Below are 17,366 nucleotides of genomic sequence, written 5' to 3'. Positions count from 1 at the left end.
AGAGAAAATGTATTATTTGGAGAGATATTAGCTGACGTGAATCTGAGGAGGAGTATCAGTTAATAGTATAAGCTAGGTCATGCTGCAATAACACACAACCTCATGTATCAATGGATTAGCACAATAGTTTATTTCTTGCTAATGCTACATGTCTATCAAGGTGGAGGGTACACTCAGGGATCCTTGGTGAAGAAGGCTCCTTTCTTCTTTATTTTTATTTTTTGAAATAGGGTCTCACTCTGTCACCTACGCTGGAGTGCAGCGGCACAATCTCATCTCACTGCAACGTCTGCCACACAGGCATAAATGATTCTCATGCCTCAGCCTACCAAGTAGCTGAGATGACTACCAGTAGTGGCACCCGCCACTATGTCCAGCTAATTTTTGTATTTTTAGTAGAGACAGGGTTTTACCATGTTGCCCAGGCTGGTCTTGAACTCCTGAGCTCAAGTGATCTGTCCACCTCAGCCTCCCAAAGTGCTGTGATTACAGGCGTGAGCCAGCATGCCTGACCAGGAGGCTCCCTTCTATATGTGTTTCAATGATAGCTGTGGCAGGAGAAGGGAACACGAAAAATTTCTCACTGGTTCTTAAAGCTACCATTTGGAAATAACATACAGCACTTCTCCTCACATACCACTGGCCAAATAGGCTATATGTTGACACATAAATTCCACACTGGTGGAGAAGTGCAATATTACCACGAGCCTAAGTACAGGAAAACAGGAACATTTGAGAAAACCTCTTTAAAAAATCCAGTTTATTTATGGAGTTTTTAAAAAACATTTTCTTGTTTTACTTGCTACCATGCTGATTAAACATAGAGATTATACTAGAATTTTATTGAGACAATATAATGATTATTATATGGTGGATTGCATAAGAAAATTAATCATAGAGGCATTAGTATCGACTTTCATTCTGGTCATGATTTAAAATACATGTTATTAAATTTCAGTTTGTATATGGAAATCTCTTCAAGACAAACAATAAAAAGCTTTTAAAAGTAATGTATAACATTACTAAGTATTATTTTATTAAGACATACTTAAAGATAGAAATGCCTCATTATGCCAAAGAAGCCAGATTGATGAAATATTAGATCATTTTGTGCCACTTGCGGATAAAAGTCTTTGTGTCCCTTCATGGTGGAGACTTGGCTAATTACCCCAATAATCATTTTCCTTTTCTCCTCATTGACAAAACCCTAATTTTATTTAGATGTGTATGGAGAAAGGAGGTTTCTCAGTCTTTCTTCCAGCTAGGTTTGGTCATTTAATTAAAATCTGGCCAATGGGCTACAAACAGAAGTGCTGTGTGGTATTTCTGGCAACTTTCCCTAATAGAAAAAGGGCACACTCTTATCCTTGTGCATCTTCCTTTCCATTGCCTAAGAAGTGGATTTGATTGTCGGAGCTCTGGATAGTTTAATCAGTCCCTCAGAAACTGAATACAGATTTTCGTGCTATATGATCTAGAGTCTGGAGGTGTTATACAGGAAGCCGGCAGAATTCCAGATGAAGGAGCCATAGTAACTTCTTTTTTTTAGAACTGTCAGAAAAACAACCTTTTGTGTGAACTTAAGACTACTTTATCTCAAGTCAACATATGGATTTGGGCCTCAGCCATCATCTCATGCTAGTCCCTAAATGATAAACCAAGAGCTTGCATTAATTGACAAGCCCTCTTCCTTGAGAAACTTTGTGGCTTTTGCCTTTATAAGAATTGCCCTTGCCTTTGATTTAGGAGACAGTCTTCACAGGGGTACACATGAGTAAATCCCCAGTATTTTAAATGTATGGCTCTGAGTTATTCTTGGAGAGTTAATCTGCGTGAGCCTGACTGCTTTATTTGGGATCAATGTTCTCTCTGACCCAACACTCAATGTCTCAGCATCTTTAAGTTTTTTTTGGCTGTTGTTTTGTTTTGTTTTTCATCACAGAAAGGCTTGAGAGAAGAAGTAAGGAAATATAGCATTATAAATAAAATGTATGACACTAATTAGAAAGAATGATCAATAATGCTTGGGACCATGACAGACACACTTCTTAAGCTATATTTCATGCTGAATTGGTAATTATTTGGGATGAGTACTACCAAGGTTTCCTTTCCTGGAAAAATTAAATTGTAAATGCTTTTATAATTGTTTGCTCTATTTTCTTTTTGATTTGGGGAGCATACCACAAAAAAGATAACCTTACTTGTAGCTTTAGATTCCATGGCTTCAATAACCCCAGAACTCTGGATCTAATCAAACCCATTCCAGAGTATTATATAAAGAAAAACATGATAAATTTGAGATGCAGAAATCATATTTTGTATTCTAAATCCTGAAAGTATACTCAATTTTTCTGTTCATTACACTGATTCAATTTTGAGTTATTTATACTCACAGATACCTACAGTGTTACTTAAAGATCTGACTCTAATTTACCATATACTATAAATTTTACACAATTAATGTGAAGAAGTTATTTGAAGTCCATTCAGGCAAAATCTACAATCACAAAGCAACCACTTAATCAAGAAGAATCAAGGGACTGAAAAGATAAAAATCTAGGAGAACTGTTTACAGAAGTGTTTTTAGCAATACTTCAGTAAAACTTGAATTTCACATCTACAAAGAAATTAACATAAAATACCTACAATCCTCTTATTCTTTTGGTATCTTTAATGCTACCTTATAGCTCAATACATCAATTCATATTTTATTGTTCACTAAAGCAAAATGTGAAAGCAAGACTTCAAAAGCCCTAGGTAAGCATGACATTGGCATTCAATAAAATAAATTCAGTGAGACAAAAATGGTTTCTTCTTTAATAACTTTTCTCACAGAATAACCATTGAAGGAATCAAACATCTCATAATAGACGCAACTCATATAATCTCCCAAAAGTGTTAAGTTAAATACAAGTCACTTTTTAAAAAAAAAACCAAAAAAAAAACTATACTCATTTTAATCTTAGCAAGATCTGTACAAGCACTTTAACGGTTTCTAATGACACTGGGAATTCCTGTCATCTAAATTGTCAAATTCTTGCCCCTTGATATATTTTTGGATCTAAAAGGATGATATTGATGCTGTCAAGCACTATACAAAGACAAACAAGGGTATGAAATAAACTAAAAACATAGTAGTAATGGTCAACATAGGCATGCATTTCATTAATAGACATCTACATTATTTTCTCTTTACTTAACTTTCTTTAACCTTGATAACATTGTTTTTAATTGTACTTAATTTTATATAGTGATTCTATAGTGTAAAACAAAGGAACAACATAAAACAATCAATTTTTTAAAAATCCTGTTTCTGTATTCAGCAAATTTCTTTATAAACTAAATATAGCCCTCATAAAGTAGGTAGAATAAATTTAAATACTGTCAATCCTCATTATCCACGAATTCCATATTTGCAAATCCACCTACTTCCTAAAATGTATTTGCAACCCCAAAATCAATACTCGTGGTGCTTTCATGGTGTTAAAGGACATGCACAGAGTGGTGAAAAGTTCTCGTCACCGGTTGCACCAATTCGCAGCTGAGGTCAAACAAGGTGACAAAGGGGCCTTCTTATTTTGATCCTTATAAAAGTATAGAGATGACAAGAGGTAGAGACAATAGTGTGCAGTGCAGAGTAATGCAAGACACTCAGGCCTAGTGGACAGGGTTTGAATACCTTCTCTGATGCCTTTTATTGGGGCAGTGTCAGGAAAGTCATCTGATACTTCTGAACTTTGTTTTCATTTGGTAAAAAAAAAAGAAAATAGAGTCTTCCATGATCGGTTATTTTTAGAGTTTACTATTGTAATCTGTATGATTATATGTGTTTCTTCTTGGAATAATGGCTCAGTATGCAGAAACATAATATGTGTAGCAATTTTATAGAACATAACTACCACAAATAATGAAAATCGACTATATTTAATCAAGTTCAGATTTATTCAATTTGTATGCACATGAATCTAGTAACATATAAATATATATTTGGATACGAGTGTGAATTAGGTAAATTAAACATTTTGAATAAATGAAAACTATTTTGTAATTATATAACTAGTTTCCTTGACTACTTACTTCTCAAAACTTTTTCTCAGATACTTATGAGTACAAAATATAGACACTTACTCATGTTTCGGGTATTGCCTGGATTCAGTTAACTTTGTTGGCGAAGAGACAAATGTTGAGGATTCCACCAAAATGACACTGGAATAAATGAAGAAATAATTATTTTTAATTGATTGCAACAAAATTCAGATAACCACAAAACATTCTTGTTTTATTTTTTCCTATCATTCACAAAATATCCTTAGAATCAGAATAAACTACAGTTTAAAAAATCCATGTGCTTTCATTCTGCAACTCAGAAGATATATGTTAGAAAGAAGGGAAAGATCAGGAATGGAAATATGTGAAACATAGTATCTTTTTTATATGGAATGGCAGCACTGAATTCTCATAGCAAGGACATTTAGAAGACAAGTGACTGGTCAAATTATATTCCAGAAACAAAGAGGAAATGTCACACTGGTCTTACACATCACCAGAGCTGTACACGTTTCATAATTTTTAAACCTATTTCCGTAAAAGAAAAATGTTTCTTTCAGGAGTGGACATGAGATGTGGGTAGCTAGTCAATCAGTATGTTAATAATTATGTCATCTTCTGAAATCACACAGCAATGGAAAGTCTTCCTATATGACAATGCTTATATATTCAAGAAATAGTTATAGAGACGCATTTGTTTCTTACTTGTAGGGCATGAGGTTCTGGAAACACAAACATTTTTGCCTCAGGCTGCTCACATCATAGGGTAGGAATAGCATACAAATGATGCCCTAGCAGTACATTAAAGATGTCATGAAAATTCATGTCACGAATGGCTAATTCTACCTTCAGAAGTGAACAGATTGTGTCAAATATTGTTAAGAATAAAATATCCAAACCTGATTTATCAAAGGAAACCCCTTTTACTATGTAACAGTTATTGAGATCCCAAAATCCTAGCTTTTTGAGAAAAACTAGGCTAGTAATAAATTAATCGAAAGTTTTAGTCTTGAAACACACACAAACACACACACCTCTGCATGTATATATAAACTAAAACACAATATTTTCCTACATCCTAAAATTTATTATTTTTCTTATTCTATTTTTTCTTTAGTCAAATTTTTATTTTTTATTTTATTATTTTTAAAACTTTCAACTTTTAATTTAGATGCAGAGAGTTCACGTGCAGGGTTGGTACGTGGGTATATTGCATGATGCTGAGGTTTGGGGTATAATTGATCTCATTACCCAGATAGTGAGCATAGTACCCAATAGGTAGTATTGCAGTCCTTGCCCCTCCATCCCTCTGCCCTCTAGTAGTTGCCAGTGTCTATTGTTCCCATCTTTATGTCCATGTGTACCCAATGTTTGGCTCCCACTTATAAATAAGGACATGTGGTAATTGGTTTTTAGTTTCTGCATCAATTCTCTTAGGATGATGGCCTCCAGCTGCTTTCATGTTGTTGCAAAGAACACGATCTCCTTCATTTTTATGGCTGCAGAGTATTCCATGGTGCATATGTACCATGTTTTCTTTATCCAATCCACCATTGATGGGCACCTAGGTTGATTCCATGTCTTTCTCACTGTGAATAGTGCTGCAATGAACATACGAGTGCATGTGTATTTCTGGTAGAATGATTTGTTTATCTTTGGGTATATACCCACTATTGGGATTGCTGGACCAAATGGTAACTCTATTTTAAGTTCTTTGAGAAATCTCCAAACTGCTTTCCACAGTGGCTGAACTAATGCCAACATCAGATTCTGTACTATTGTTTTAAATTGATATTTCTGATGCTTTCATATAAGAACTATAAAGAATTATGTGAATATTAAATAGTAAAAAATTTTAAACAGAAAAAATTAAATATAGTAAAATGTAAACTGTGAACTTCGTGAAATATCTGTCAGACTACCAGATTCACCTATATTATTATTAAGTCACAATTAGGCAAATACATAAAGAAGAATTCCTCTCCAGAGAGTAATTTACTTTTAAAGTCAGCTACTAAATTCTAAATTCTCATCTAAATTTCATAAAATTATGAGGCAGAAGAATATTCCAACATTTATTTATATTTCTATAAATCCAAGGTAACTAATTGGAGAAATTTATTTTGCTGATAATCTGTTCTGGCTAAAAAGTAGTCACAAGGATCATATAATTTGACACACAAATAAAATGACTAGCCCAACATAATAAATATCATATTTGTATACACTGTACATATACCATTTTGAGACAAAATAGCAATCTACATGTGTCTGAATCATCCCTGCTTAAATACAAAGAACATGTTTTCTTAAAATATATAGAAATATTAACTGTAAAAATGCAATATGAACTACCTGTTAAAAGAAAAAAATAATCCTACTTGATAACTGCAGTTTCTAAATCAGCAGCTCTCACACTTCAATCTGCATAATAATTACTTAAAGTTTGTTCAAAGTGCAGATTTCTAAAGTTCTACCTACATGAATTCTAAGCAGGTCTGGAATGGGTTCCAGAAGTCTTTATTTAAAACAAGTTCTTAAGATGCTTTTAATATAGTTTGCCCATTTATTTAATTTTTTTATTTTTATTTTTTTAGATGGAGTCTCACTCTGTCGCCCAGGCTGGAGTGCAACGGTACGACCTCGGCTCACTGCAACCTCAGCCTCCCAGGTTCACGTGATTCTTCCACCTCAGCCTCCCGAGTAGCTGGGATTACAGGTGCATGCCACCATGCCCGGCTAATTTTTTTTGAATTTTTGTAGAGACTGAGTTTCACCATGTTGGCCAGGCTGGTCTTGAACTCCTGACCTCGTGATCCGTCCGCCTTGGCCTCCCAAAGTGCTGGGATTACAGGCATGAGCCACCAAGCCTGGCCTCACCCATTTATTAAACTTTGAAACCTGCTGACCTAGAACAACATGATTCTAATATTAATGTAAAAACAAATCTTCTGGAGATGTTATTAAATGCAGATTCTGACTCAATTGGATTGAAGTGGGCCTGAAATTTTGTCTTTCTAGCAAGCTCCCAGGTGATGTTGGTGCTACTGATCCAAGGATAACACTTTGAGAAGCAAGAGCCTAAGCTAAAACATAAAATATTTTTCAAATTACAAAACTAGATAACCAATGAAAGAAAGGCAGAGAATAACAGTGTTAGAACCACCATACATTTATCCCTCTATATAAGCAACAAAAACCACTGGTAAGAGTTGTGAAAATTAACTTTTTCAGAACAGTGGTAAATACAGAGAGGCATGCAACAATCTCAGGAGTAGTGTTCATCCAAGAAAAATGCCAAACTTTGGTAAGATCAGTGGAGTTTGTTGCATTGGAACTTGTGTGTTGTAACTCCCATCCTCCTTTTGACAGCTCTGCAGCAGCCTTGCACCCAAGGAAGTTGTAAAACTCTGTAGCTTACAACCTGAAGAAGGGAAAGACTGAGATTGGACTTCTTCAAAAAAGTCTTATTCCTGAGCACTGTTTTTATCTAACCTGTCTTGCTGCTTCCTGGAAAACTTCAAGCCTTAATTTGTAATGTATTTGTCTTTATTTGACCTGACTTAAGGGAGAACACCTGCCACACCAGGACGTTTGCTGAAATCAATCCACAGCAATTATGTGTGAGATTGCTGCAGCAGCTGGGTCAAACAAAAGCCTGATGAAACATGAGAGGAACATATGGGGGAAAAGATGCCCATGTGTTGGATTAAACTAACTTGCCTGATCCCCAAAATATGTCAAAGATCTTTAATCCTGCATATGAGATACAATGATGTGTCATCAAATAGACAACATCAATTAAATAGATAGAAATGATACAAAAGAACCAATTAGAAATTCTAGAATTGAAAAATAACATCCCTGAAACTCAAAATTACTAGAGGGGCTCAACAGCAGGTTTGGTATGGCAAAAGAAAAAAAGAAGCAGTGCATTTAAAAATACGTCAATTGATATTATTCATTTTGAGGAACAGGAAGAAAAAATAATAAAGAAAAACCAACAGAGCTCCAGATGCCTGTGGGACACCAACATAAGTCTAATGAGAATTTCCAAAAGACAAGAGAGAGAGAAAGAGGTAAAAAAAAAAAATTAAAAATAAAGAATGAATACTTCTAAAATTTGATGAAAAACATTAATTTCCACATCCAAGAAGCACAAAGAACACTTTGTGGGATAAACTTAAGGCAATCCACATATAGATAATAATAATCAAACAGTGGAAAGGCTAAGATATAGACAATCTTGTAAGTAGCAATACAAAATTGACTCAGTGCCTACAGTGGCTCCTTAATATGATTAACACCTGACTTTCCATCTGAAATGCTAGAAGATAGAAGACAATAGGATTACATATTCAGTACACTGCAAGAAATAGAGTTGATGAAGTACAATGTATACAGAAAAAACTCTCCTTCAAAAAAATTTAAAAAAAAAGAAAAGAAGAAAACAAAAAAACTGTCCTTCAAAAATGAAGGAGAAAAGATATTCTAAAGTAAAGAAAAACTAAAACAATCCATTACTATCAGAACTGTGGCACAAGAAATATTTCAGCTGAGATAAAAGGACACAAGAAATTAATCAAAACCACATGAGATAATAAAAGGCATGAAGAAAGGTGACTACACTGGTAAATATATATTTAAAAACAAGCTATAAATTTTCATTTTCTTTGCAACTCTTTATATTTGCCTTTCTCATTTAAAATAACCAGGAGGGCTGAGTGCGGTGGCTGGTGCCTGTAATCCCAGCTCTCAGGGAGGCAGAGGCAGGAGGATAGCTTGAGCCCAGGAGTTCGAGACCTGCCTGGGCAATACAGCGAGACCCTGTTCTCCACAAAAACGAAGAAAAAGAAAAAGACAAAAAAAAAGCATAAAATAAGCAGGAGTAGGACAATAAACATAAAACTGCTTTATGGGCTTATAATGCATTAAGATGAAATTGGTATAATAACACTAGGGAAAGGCTAGGAAAAAGAGATACATTGCAGATATAAAGTTTCTGAGTTATATTGAAATTCAGTTGGTATTAATCTGAGTTACATTGTTTTACATTAGATGCTGATTGTAATCCTCAGGGTAACTATTAAGAAAACACCTTATATAAAAATTAATTCAAGATGGATTAAAGACTTAAACGTTAGACCTAAAACCATAAAAACCCTAGAAGAAAACCTAGGCACTACCATTCAGGACATAGGCATGAGCAAGGACTTCACGTCTAAAACACCAAAAGCAATGGCAACAAAAGCCAAAATTGACAAATAGGATCTAATTAAACTCAAGAGCTTCTGCACAGCAAAAGAAACTACCATCAGAGTGAACTGGCAACCTACAAAATGGGAGAAAATTTTTGCAACCTACTCATCTGACAAAGGGCTAATATCCAGAATCTACAATGAACTCAAACAAATTTACAAGAAAAAAACAAACAACCCCATCAAAAAGTGGGCAAAGGATATGAACAGACACTTCTCAAAAGAAGACATTTATGCAGCCGAAAGACACATGAAAAAATGCTCATCATCACTGGCCATCAGAGAAATGCAAATCAAAACCACAATGAGATACCATCTCACACCAGTTAGAATGGCGATCATTCAAAAGTCAGGAAACAACAGGTGCTGGAGAGGATGTGGAGAAATAGGAACATTTTTACACTGTTGGTGGGACTGGAAACTAGTTCAACCCTTGTGGAAGTCAGTGTGGCGATTCCTCAGGGATCTAGAACTAGAAATACCATTTGACCCAGCCATCCCATTACTGGGTATATACCCAAAGGACTATAAATCATGCTGCTATAAAGACACATGCACATGTATGTTTATTGCGGCACTATTCACAATAGCAAAGACTTGGAACCAACCCAAATGTCCAGCAATGATAGACTGGATTAAGAAAATGTGGCACATATACACCATGGAATACTATGCAGCCATAAAAAATGATGAGTTCACGTCCTTTGTAGGGACATGGATGAAATTGGAAATCATCATTCTCAGTAAACTATCGCAAGGACAAAAAACCAAACACCGCATGTTCTCACTCATAGATGGGAATTGAACAATGAGAACACATGGACACAGGAAGGGGAACATCACACTCTGGGGACAGTTGTGGGGTGGGGGGAGGGGGGAGGGATAGCATTAGGAGATATACCTAATGCTAAATGGCGAGTTAATGGGTGCAGCACACCAGCATGGCACATGTATACATATGTAACTAACCTGCACATTGTGCACATGTACCCTAAAACTTAAAGTATAATAATAATAATAATAAAAATAAATAAAAAAAGAAAACAATTAGAAAATCATGAAGTAAAAGGAACTAAAAGGAATTAAAATGGTATACAAAATGACTATTAAAAAACTCAGGCAGTAACAGATAAATAGATGAACAAAGACATTAGTCATATATAAAGGAAATATAAAAGTGACAGGTATAAAATCTACTAGATTTTATATTACAGATTGAGTTAAATTTAACAGACTAAACACTTCAATCAAACAGGAAAGATTGACAAGATGGGTAAAAGAAAAGAGACAAACTTTGGATTCAAAAACACAAACCAATTGGGATTAAAAAGATTTAAAAAGGAATACCATGAAAATAGTAATAAGAAAGGAGCTGGAGTGGCTATCTTAATAACAGATAAAATAATATTTAAGACAAACATTAAGCCTGACACCATGAGAGATCCTTGGACTCTCACCCCAAGCAAATGAGTAAAAACAAAACAAACAAACAAAGAAACCCACAAAAACACTTTGAAATTCTCTGGAGATGGTTCTAAGGGCATACAGCAAATTAAGAAAAATCTTTAAACAAAATAAACTAAAATATAATAAGAAAACCAGGAGTCTGTGATATTTGAACCAAGAACTCTATCTCCTTCTTCCTTTCAAGCTCAACAAAAAAGAAACTTTGTTTCAGACTGTTTTTGCCAAGAACATAGGGCTCTTCCGTCCACTGGCTCCCATTTGGAGGCCTATGTTTCTGGGAGGCATGGGACATCAACATTTTCACCTCAGTACGTGTTGCTAAGGCTAGGTTCTGGGCAAGTGCAGTTGAGAGACCGTGAGAAGCTCCTTTCTTCTACCCAGCACCCACTCATGGACTGAAGCTCTCACATGAGTGTGGCACTGCTGAAAATACTGAAACCCCAACTGCCTTTGCCCAGTTTGTAAGGTGGTAGTTCCACACTGGGAGAAGCAAGTCAAAAAATCCTGAGGCTATTTTGCCCCCTTGCCCACCGAGCACTCAGCTCCTAAAATGGAGGGTTTGCTGAAGAAACCACTGTCCCCACCCCTAGCTCTAGAGTCATGGATCAGATATTTCCCTGAGGAGAGAAGCGGGCTTTAAAATGAATAGCTCTCTTAATCGCTTCCCAAAGTACTGATTTCATTTTCAATAATGTGTGGAGAATTCAAGCGAAAGTGTGCTCTCAGAAACAGTGTCAGTTACGGTGAAATACAATTGGATGGAGATTGGTAGATCAACAAAGATGCAAGCTAAACTACAGGCCTGTTAGTTTGCTGGAGAGAACTGGTGAAGGAGACTGCTAGAAGTCCTCCTGGAGTCAGAAAATATCTTAAACAATGATTTATAGAACTGCTTTTTCAAAGAGGTCTGAAGTTGACTGAATTAGCTTGAAGAGTAACTTATCCACCCCCACTCCACGCAGGGAATTTAACAGAAGGGTGTGGTCAGGAAAACACACAGGGAGCCCTGCCAAAACCACTGTAATCCCAGGGTAATTGTGGGCATGCCAAAGACGGTGGCCTTTGACAAGCAACATCAGAGCCTTAACACTATCTGTGTGTAGGTTTGAGCACAGGGAGATAGACATCACCAAAATAACCTAGCCAGTCAGTAAAAAAATTGGAAGTGCAAATAATATTAGCAAGCCTGGGGCAGATAGAACCCGTATCTAGAATTGGCATAATATATTGTCTACAATGTCTACTCTATTTCATAAACATTATGAAACACACACACACAAAAAGAAGAAAAGTAACAGACAGTAGAAACTGCCTGTTAGAGTAACTCAGGTATCAGATTGAACAGAAATCAAATTTAAAATAGCCATTATAAATATCTTCAAAGAAATAAAGGAAACTATAATTAAAGAAGTAAAGGAAAGCATGATGACAATGTGGCATCAAATAGAGAATATCAACAAAGAAATTGAAATTACAAAAAAAGAAACAAATGGAAATTTTGGAGATGGAAGCCACAATAAGAGAGATAAAAATTCAGTCGAGGGCTTAATAGTAGATTTGAACTGGGGGAAGAAAGAACTAACAAACTTGAAGATTGGTAGAGATTACACATTCTGAAGAACAGAGAAAAAAATGAAAAAAAGTAAATAGAATCTGACGTTTGTATGGTAGGCACACCATTAAGAACAACATGTGGGCAATGAAATTACCTGAATAAAAAAAGGAGAGAGGAAAAAGAAGAGAAAAAATGTTCGAAAAATAAAGTGGGTGAGATGAAAGCTGGATCAGGTTACAGAAATTATTCTATATGGTAGCACCAATCCATGCGAACAAATGAAGAGAAATGGAAATAATAAATAGGAAGGTTAAAATATAAAAACTATAGATATATACTTGCTGTTTGTTATGGGCTGAATTTTGTCCCCTCCAACTTCATATTTTGAAGCCCTAACCCTGGTATCTCCAAATGTGACTGTATTTGGAGAAAGAGCCTTTAAATAGATAATTAAGTTAAGGCCCTCAGTGTGGGTCCTAATCCAATCTAAATTATGTCCTTATAAGAAGAAGGAAATTTGAAAACACAAAGAGATATCAGGGATATACATTCACAGAAAAAAGACCAAATGAGAACACAACTATCTGTAGGCCAAGGAGAAAAGTTTCAGGAGAAAGAAAAAATGATGGTGTTTTAATCTTGGACTTCTAACTGCCAGAACTCTAAGAACATAAATTTCTGTAGTTTATTCCATCTGATCTGTGGTGTTTTGTTATGGAAACCCTAGTAAACCAATACTCTTTCTCCCAGCTTTCTCAAAGTCATACAAATTATATAAAATAATAATTATAGCAATATATTGTTGGGTATGTAAATATTGATGTAATATGTATGACAATAACACCAGGAAAAGAATGGAAAGGGAATAGAGCTATATAAGAGTAACACTTTGTGAATCTTACTGGAATTAAGTTAGTATATATCTGAAGCTGATTATGATAAGTAAAAATGTCTATGGTAAACTCTGGTGCAATCATTAAGAAAACAAATTCAAAAATATATTGAAAAAGCCTTTAAAAATTAAAATCCTGCATTGAAAAATATTCACTATTATTAAAAAAAGAAGTCATGGACTAATAGAGAAACAAACAAAAAGACATACAATATAGCAAACTAAATGGAAATTGGCAAAATAAAATCAACTGTGTCAATAATAACAAATTTGTGAATTGATTAAATAATGCAATCAAAAGCAGTGATTAATATACACATACAATAGAATATTATTCTGACTAAAAAAAGAGAAAGTCTTGCATCTGTAACAAAGTGGATGAACCTGGAGGATATTATGCTAAGTGAAATAAGTCAGTCACAGAATTATAAATATGCATAATTCCATTGATACAAAGTATTTATACTAGTCAAACTCATAGAAGCGAAGAAGGCCATCATGACTGACAGTAGCTGTGGGTTTAGGGAAATGGAGAGTTGTTGTTCAATGGGTATAAAGTTTCAATTATACTATTAGATGAATAAGTTCTAGACATCCACTATAAAATATAGTGCCAATAGCTAACAATATCATGCACTTCAAAATGTAAGAGGGTAGATATCATGCTAAGTGTTTTTACCAAAAAACAAACAAACAAACCAACCAGAAAACCAAAGGGACACAAGAGAACTTTGGGAGGTGTTGGAAATTTCTGTTCCTTTGATTATGGTAATAGTATCATGGGTGTTTGCACATGTCTAAACTCATCAAAATGTACCCAGTAAATACCTGCAGTTCTTTCATATAAATGTTATCTTAATGAAGCCGTTAAACCAAACAAAACCCCCAAATCTGACAATCCGCTATATAAAGGAGACATACTTTAGATTGAAAGATAAAAAATAGATTGAAAGTAAAAGGATGAAAAATTATATATCATACATACAACCACAAGAATGTTGAAGTAACTATACTAATACAAGACATGATAGAATATGAAACAAAAATTGTAACTATAGATAGAGACATTTTATATGAACTATCAGGAAGATAAAATTACTATAAATATATATTCACTGAATTTTAGAGCACCAAAAGACAGAAAGTAAAACTGACATAAGTGAAGGGAGAAATCAACAGATCAACATTAATAGATAGTAAAATACTGCCTTTTAATTATGAATAGAAAAATTTAGGCAGAAAATCTACAAGAAAATATGTCTTATACAATACTATAAACCAACTAAAATTAAGAGACACCTATAGAACACTTTACTCAACAACAGCAAAATATAGATTCTTCTTATGAGCATTCCGCAGTATGGACCTCATGATACGCCATAAAACAAATCTTCATAAATTTAAAATGATTTAAATAATACAAAGTATGCTCTCTAACTTAAATGGAATAAAATTAGTGACAGAAAAGTTGAAAATTAACAAACATGGGGAAATTAAACAACATACTCCGAAATAACTGGTGGGTTAGCAAGAAATAAAAAAGAAATTAAAAATAATTTAAGATTACTGGGCATGGTGGCTCATGCCTGTAATCCCAGCACTTTGGGAGGCCAAGGTGGGTGGATCACCTGAGGTCAAGAGTTCGAGACCAGCCTGGCCAATATGGTGAAACCCCGTCTCTACTACAAATACAAAAATTTGCTGGGTGTGGTGGTAGGCACCTGTAATCCCAGCTACTCGGGAGGCTGAGGCAAGAGAATCACTTGAACCCGGGAGGCAGAGGTTGCAGTGAGCCGAGATCACGCCACTGCACTTCAGCCTGGGGACAAGAACATAACTCTGTCTCAAAAGTAATAATAAAAATTTAAGATTAATGAAGATAAAAATAACTTATTCCAAAACATATGAGATGAAGCTCAAGCAGTCCTTAGAGAGAAATATGTAGATAAAAATGCCTATATGAAAAAAAATCTCATAATAATAATCTAAATTTTCACCTTAAGAAGTGAGAAAAAAAAGAGACATCTAAACACAAAGCAAATAGAAGGAAATAAGTAATATCTAAAAAAGTTAGCACAGAAATAAAATAGAGGATAGTAAAACAATAGAGAACATCAAGGAAAGCAGAAGGAATTTTTTTAAAAGATCAATGAAATGACAAATTATTACCTAGACTGATCAAGAATATAAACAAGAAGAATTAAGTTACTAAAATAAGGGATAGAAGGAGGAACATCACTATTTGCCTTTCAGAAATTAAAAAAGGATTAAAAGGGAATACTCTGAAAGCCTCTGTGCCAACAAATTAGATAACTTAGAAGAAATGCAGAAATTTCTGGAATAAAATAAACTAGCAAAACTGATTTGAGAAGAAACAGAAAATCTGAACAGGCTCATAACAAAGAGATGGAATTAGTAATGATATAAACTTCCACAAAGCAAAGCTCAGAACCAGATGGCTTCACCTGTGAATTATATCAAACATTCAAATAACTAATACCAGTCCTTCACAAACTATTCCAAACAATAGAATAGAAGGTAACATTTCAGAAATAATTCTATAAGGTTAATATTAATCATACAAAAACAGACAAATCACTGAAAAAGGCAATTACACTATTAAATATTATAATTATACAGGCAAAATCCTCAATAAAATACTGTACTAGCAAACTAAATCTTATCAAATATAAAATAAAAAAATAGCATTATAGAGCATGAAATAGTGGTGTTCTGCAAAAGAAGAATTAGAGAATCACCAGTCTGGGAGCAAGGCATCGGAATTAACAACCTGGTCAGCTAATTCTATCTCTGTTAAATATAGACTGGATTGCCTTATTTGTTCAAAGTAATGTGAAATTTTGATAAAACATGATCAATTCTTGTCACTTATGCATACAATATTGGGGAATATATGGGGATATTTTTATTTTATTTTAAAGTATGCTTAATATGAGACTGCTAATAATAACCAAGTCAATCATTTATTAAGTGTAATATTAAAAACTGGGTCACTTGTTATATTGGTTATAACTTAAAAATAGTTTCTATATTAGTTAATTGGTCAAATTCCTTCTTATTCAATCTATTTTATTATGTTAAAATTTCAAACTTAATATATGCCTCTTACACAATATTGGTTTTACACATTTTGAAATTGGTTTTATATTTTTTAGTTTATTTGTCCATTGCCTAAGTCTGAGGGACATATTCATATAAGGAAGGATATAGTTAAAATCACTTGATTAACAATTTTGCTTCCTATCAAACCACAAACCCCTTATAAGCATTAACCATTTTAATTAAATCTGAGATATAACATAAAGACATGTTAAAATATTACTGTTATTTGAGAAATATGTATCTGTAATATTCTCCCAATTTCTGGAATATCCAGATTTTCTTTCTGCTTTAACACTAGAATGTAAGACTAAATTTGTTTGATCCTGTTTTTCTCTGAGGAACTGCAGTCAATCATTTGGCCTACTTAAGGGCATACTTTAGTACTGTGTTAATACACCATATATTCTAAAATTTTGTGTTCCTTATACTCCAATGTATCACTTTAATAAAATTGCACTAAATCATATTCTCTCTCACATGCACCTAGGAACCAGGTATTTACCAATCACTGTTTCAAAACAATATTTTTTAAAACAAAATGACCAAAATTATTAGTAAGAAATTACCAAAATCCTTTACATACAGTGATTAAAATAACTGGAAATTATCAAATAGTAAAATAATAAGCATATTATAACTTCCGGTTTCAATATAAGTATCATAAGAATCTGATACCTGAAGCTGCAAAAAACAGAGTTCCTAGTTTAATCAGCACAGAAGGTATCACCCTCCGTTGTCTTCCTCAACGTGGTGTACATTTCCAGGAAGTTACTTTTCTATTGTGTCATTAAATAATACTTGAAAATTTTATTGTCTTTTCATCACAAATATGTATTTTTGTTATTATTATTAAATCTTAAGATGAACACATGCACATTGATTGTGCAGTATAAATTAGTTATGATGCTCTAAGTAAAAATGTTTTTTTCTGCTTAAATTGATATTTCAATTTTGGACATGTACAGAATAAAATTAGAAGTAAGAAGTCTATTAATTATACATATTTTTTAATAATTGAAAGAAC

General features: G+C 33.9%; 1 protein-coding gene across 1 annotated transcript in view; it reads right to left on the bottom strand.

Annotated features, from left to right (window-relative positions):
* The window catches only part of CFAP47 (cilia and flagella associated protein 47), a 458,984-nt gene that overhangs the window by 194,298 nt on the left and 247,320 nt on the right, over positions 1–17,366 (bottom strand). The window contains exon 40 of the mRNA XM_054473062.2: positions 4,129–4,206. Within this exon, the coding sequence (XP_054329037.1) occupies positions 4,129–4,206 (78 nt within the window). The remainder of the gene's footprint in view (positions 1–4,128; positions 4,207–17,366) is intronic.

Source organism: Pongo pygmaeus, chromosome X (genome assembly GCF_028885625.2).
Source record: "Pongo pygmaeus isolate AG05252 chromosome X, NHGRI_mPonPyg2-v2.0_pri, whole genome shotgun sequence".
Lineage (NCBI taxonomy): Eukaryota > Metazoa > Chordata > Mammalia > Primates > Hominidae > Pongo > Pongo pygmaeus.
Note: the sequence above shows the minus strand (reverse complement) of the source record. Positions and strands in the feature narration are given on the sequence as shown.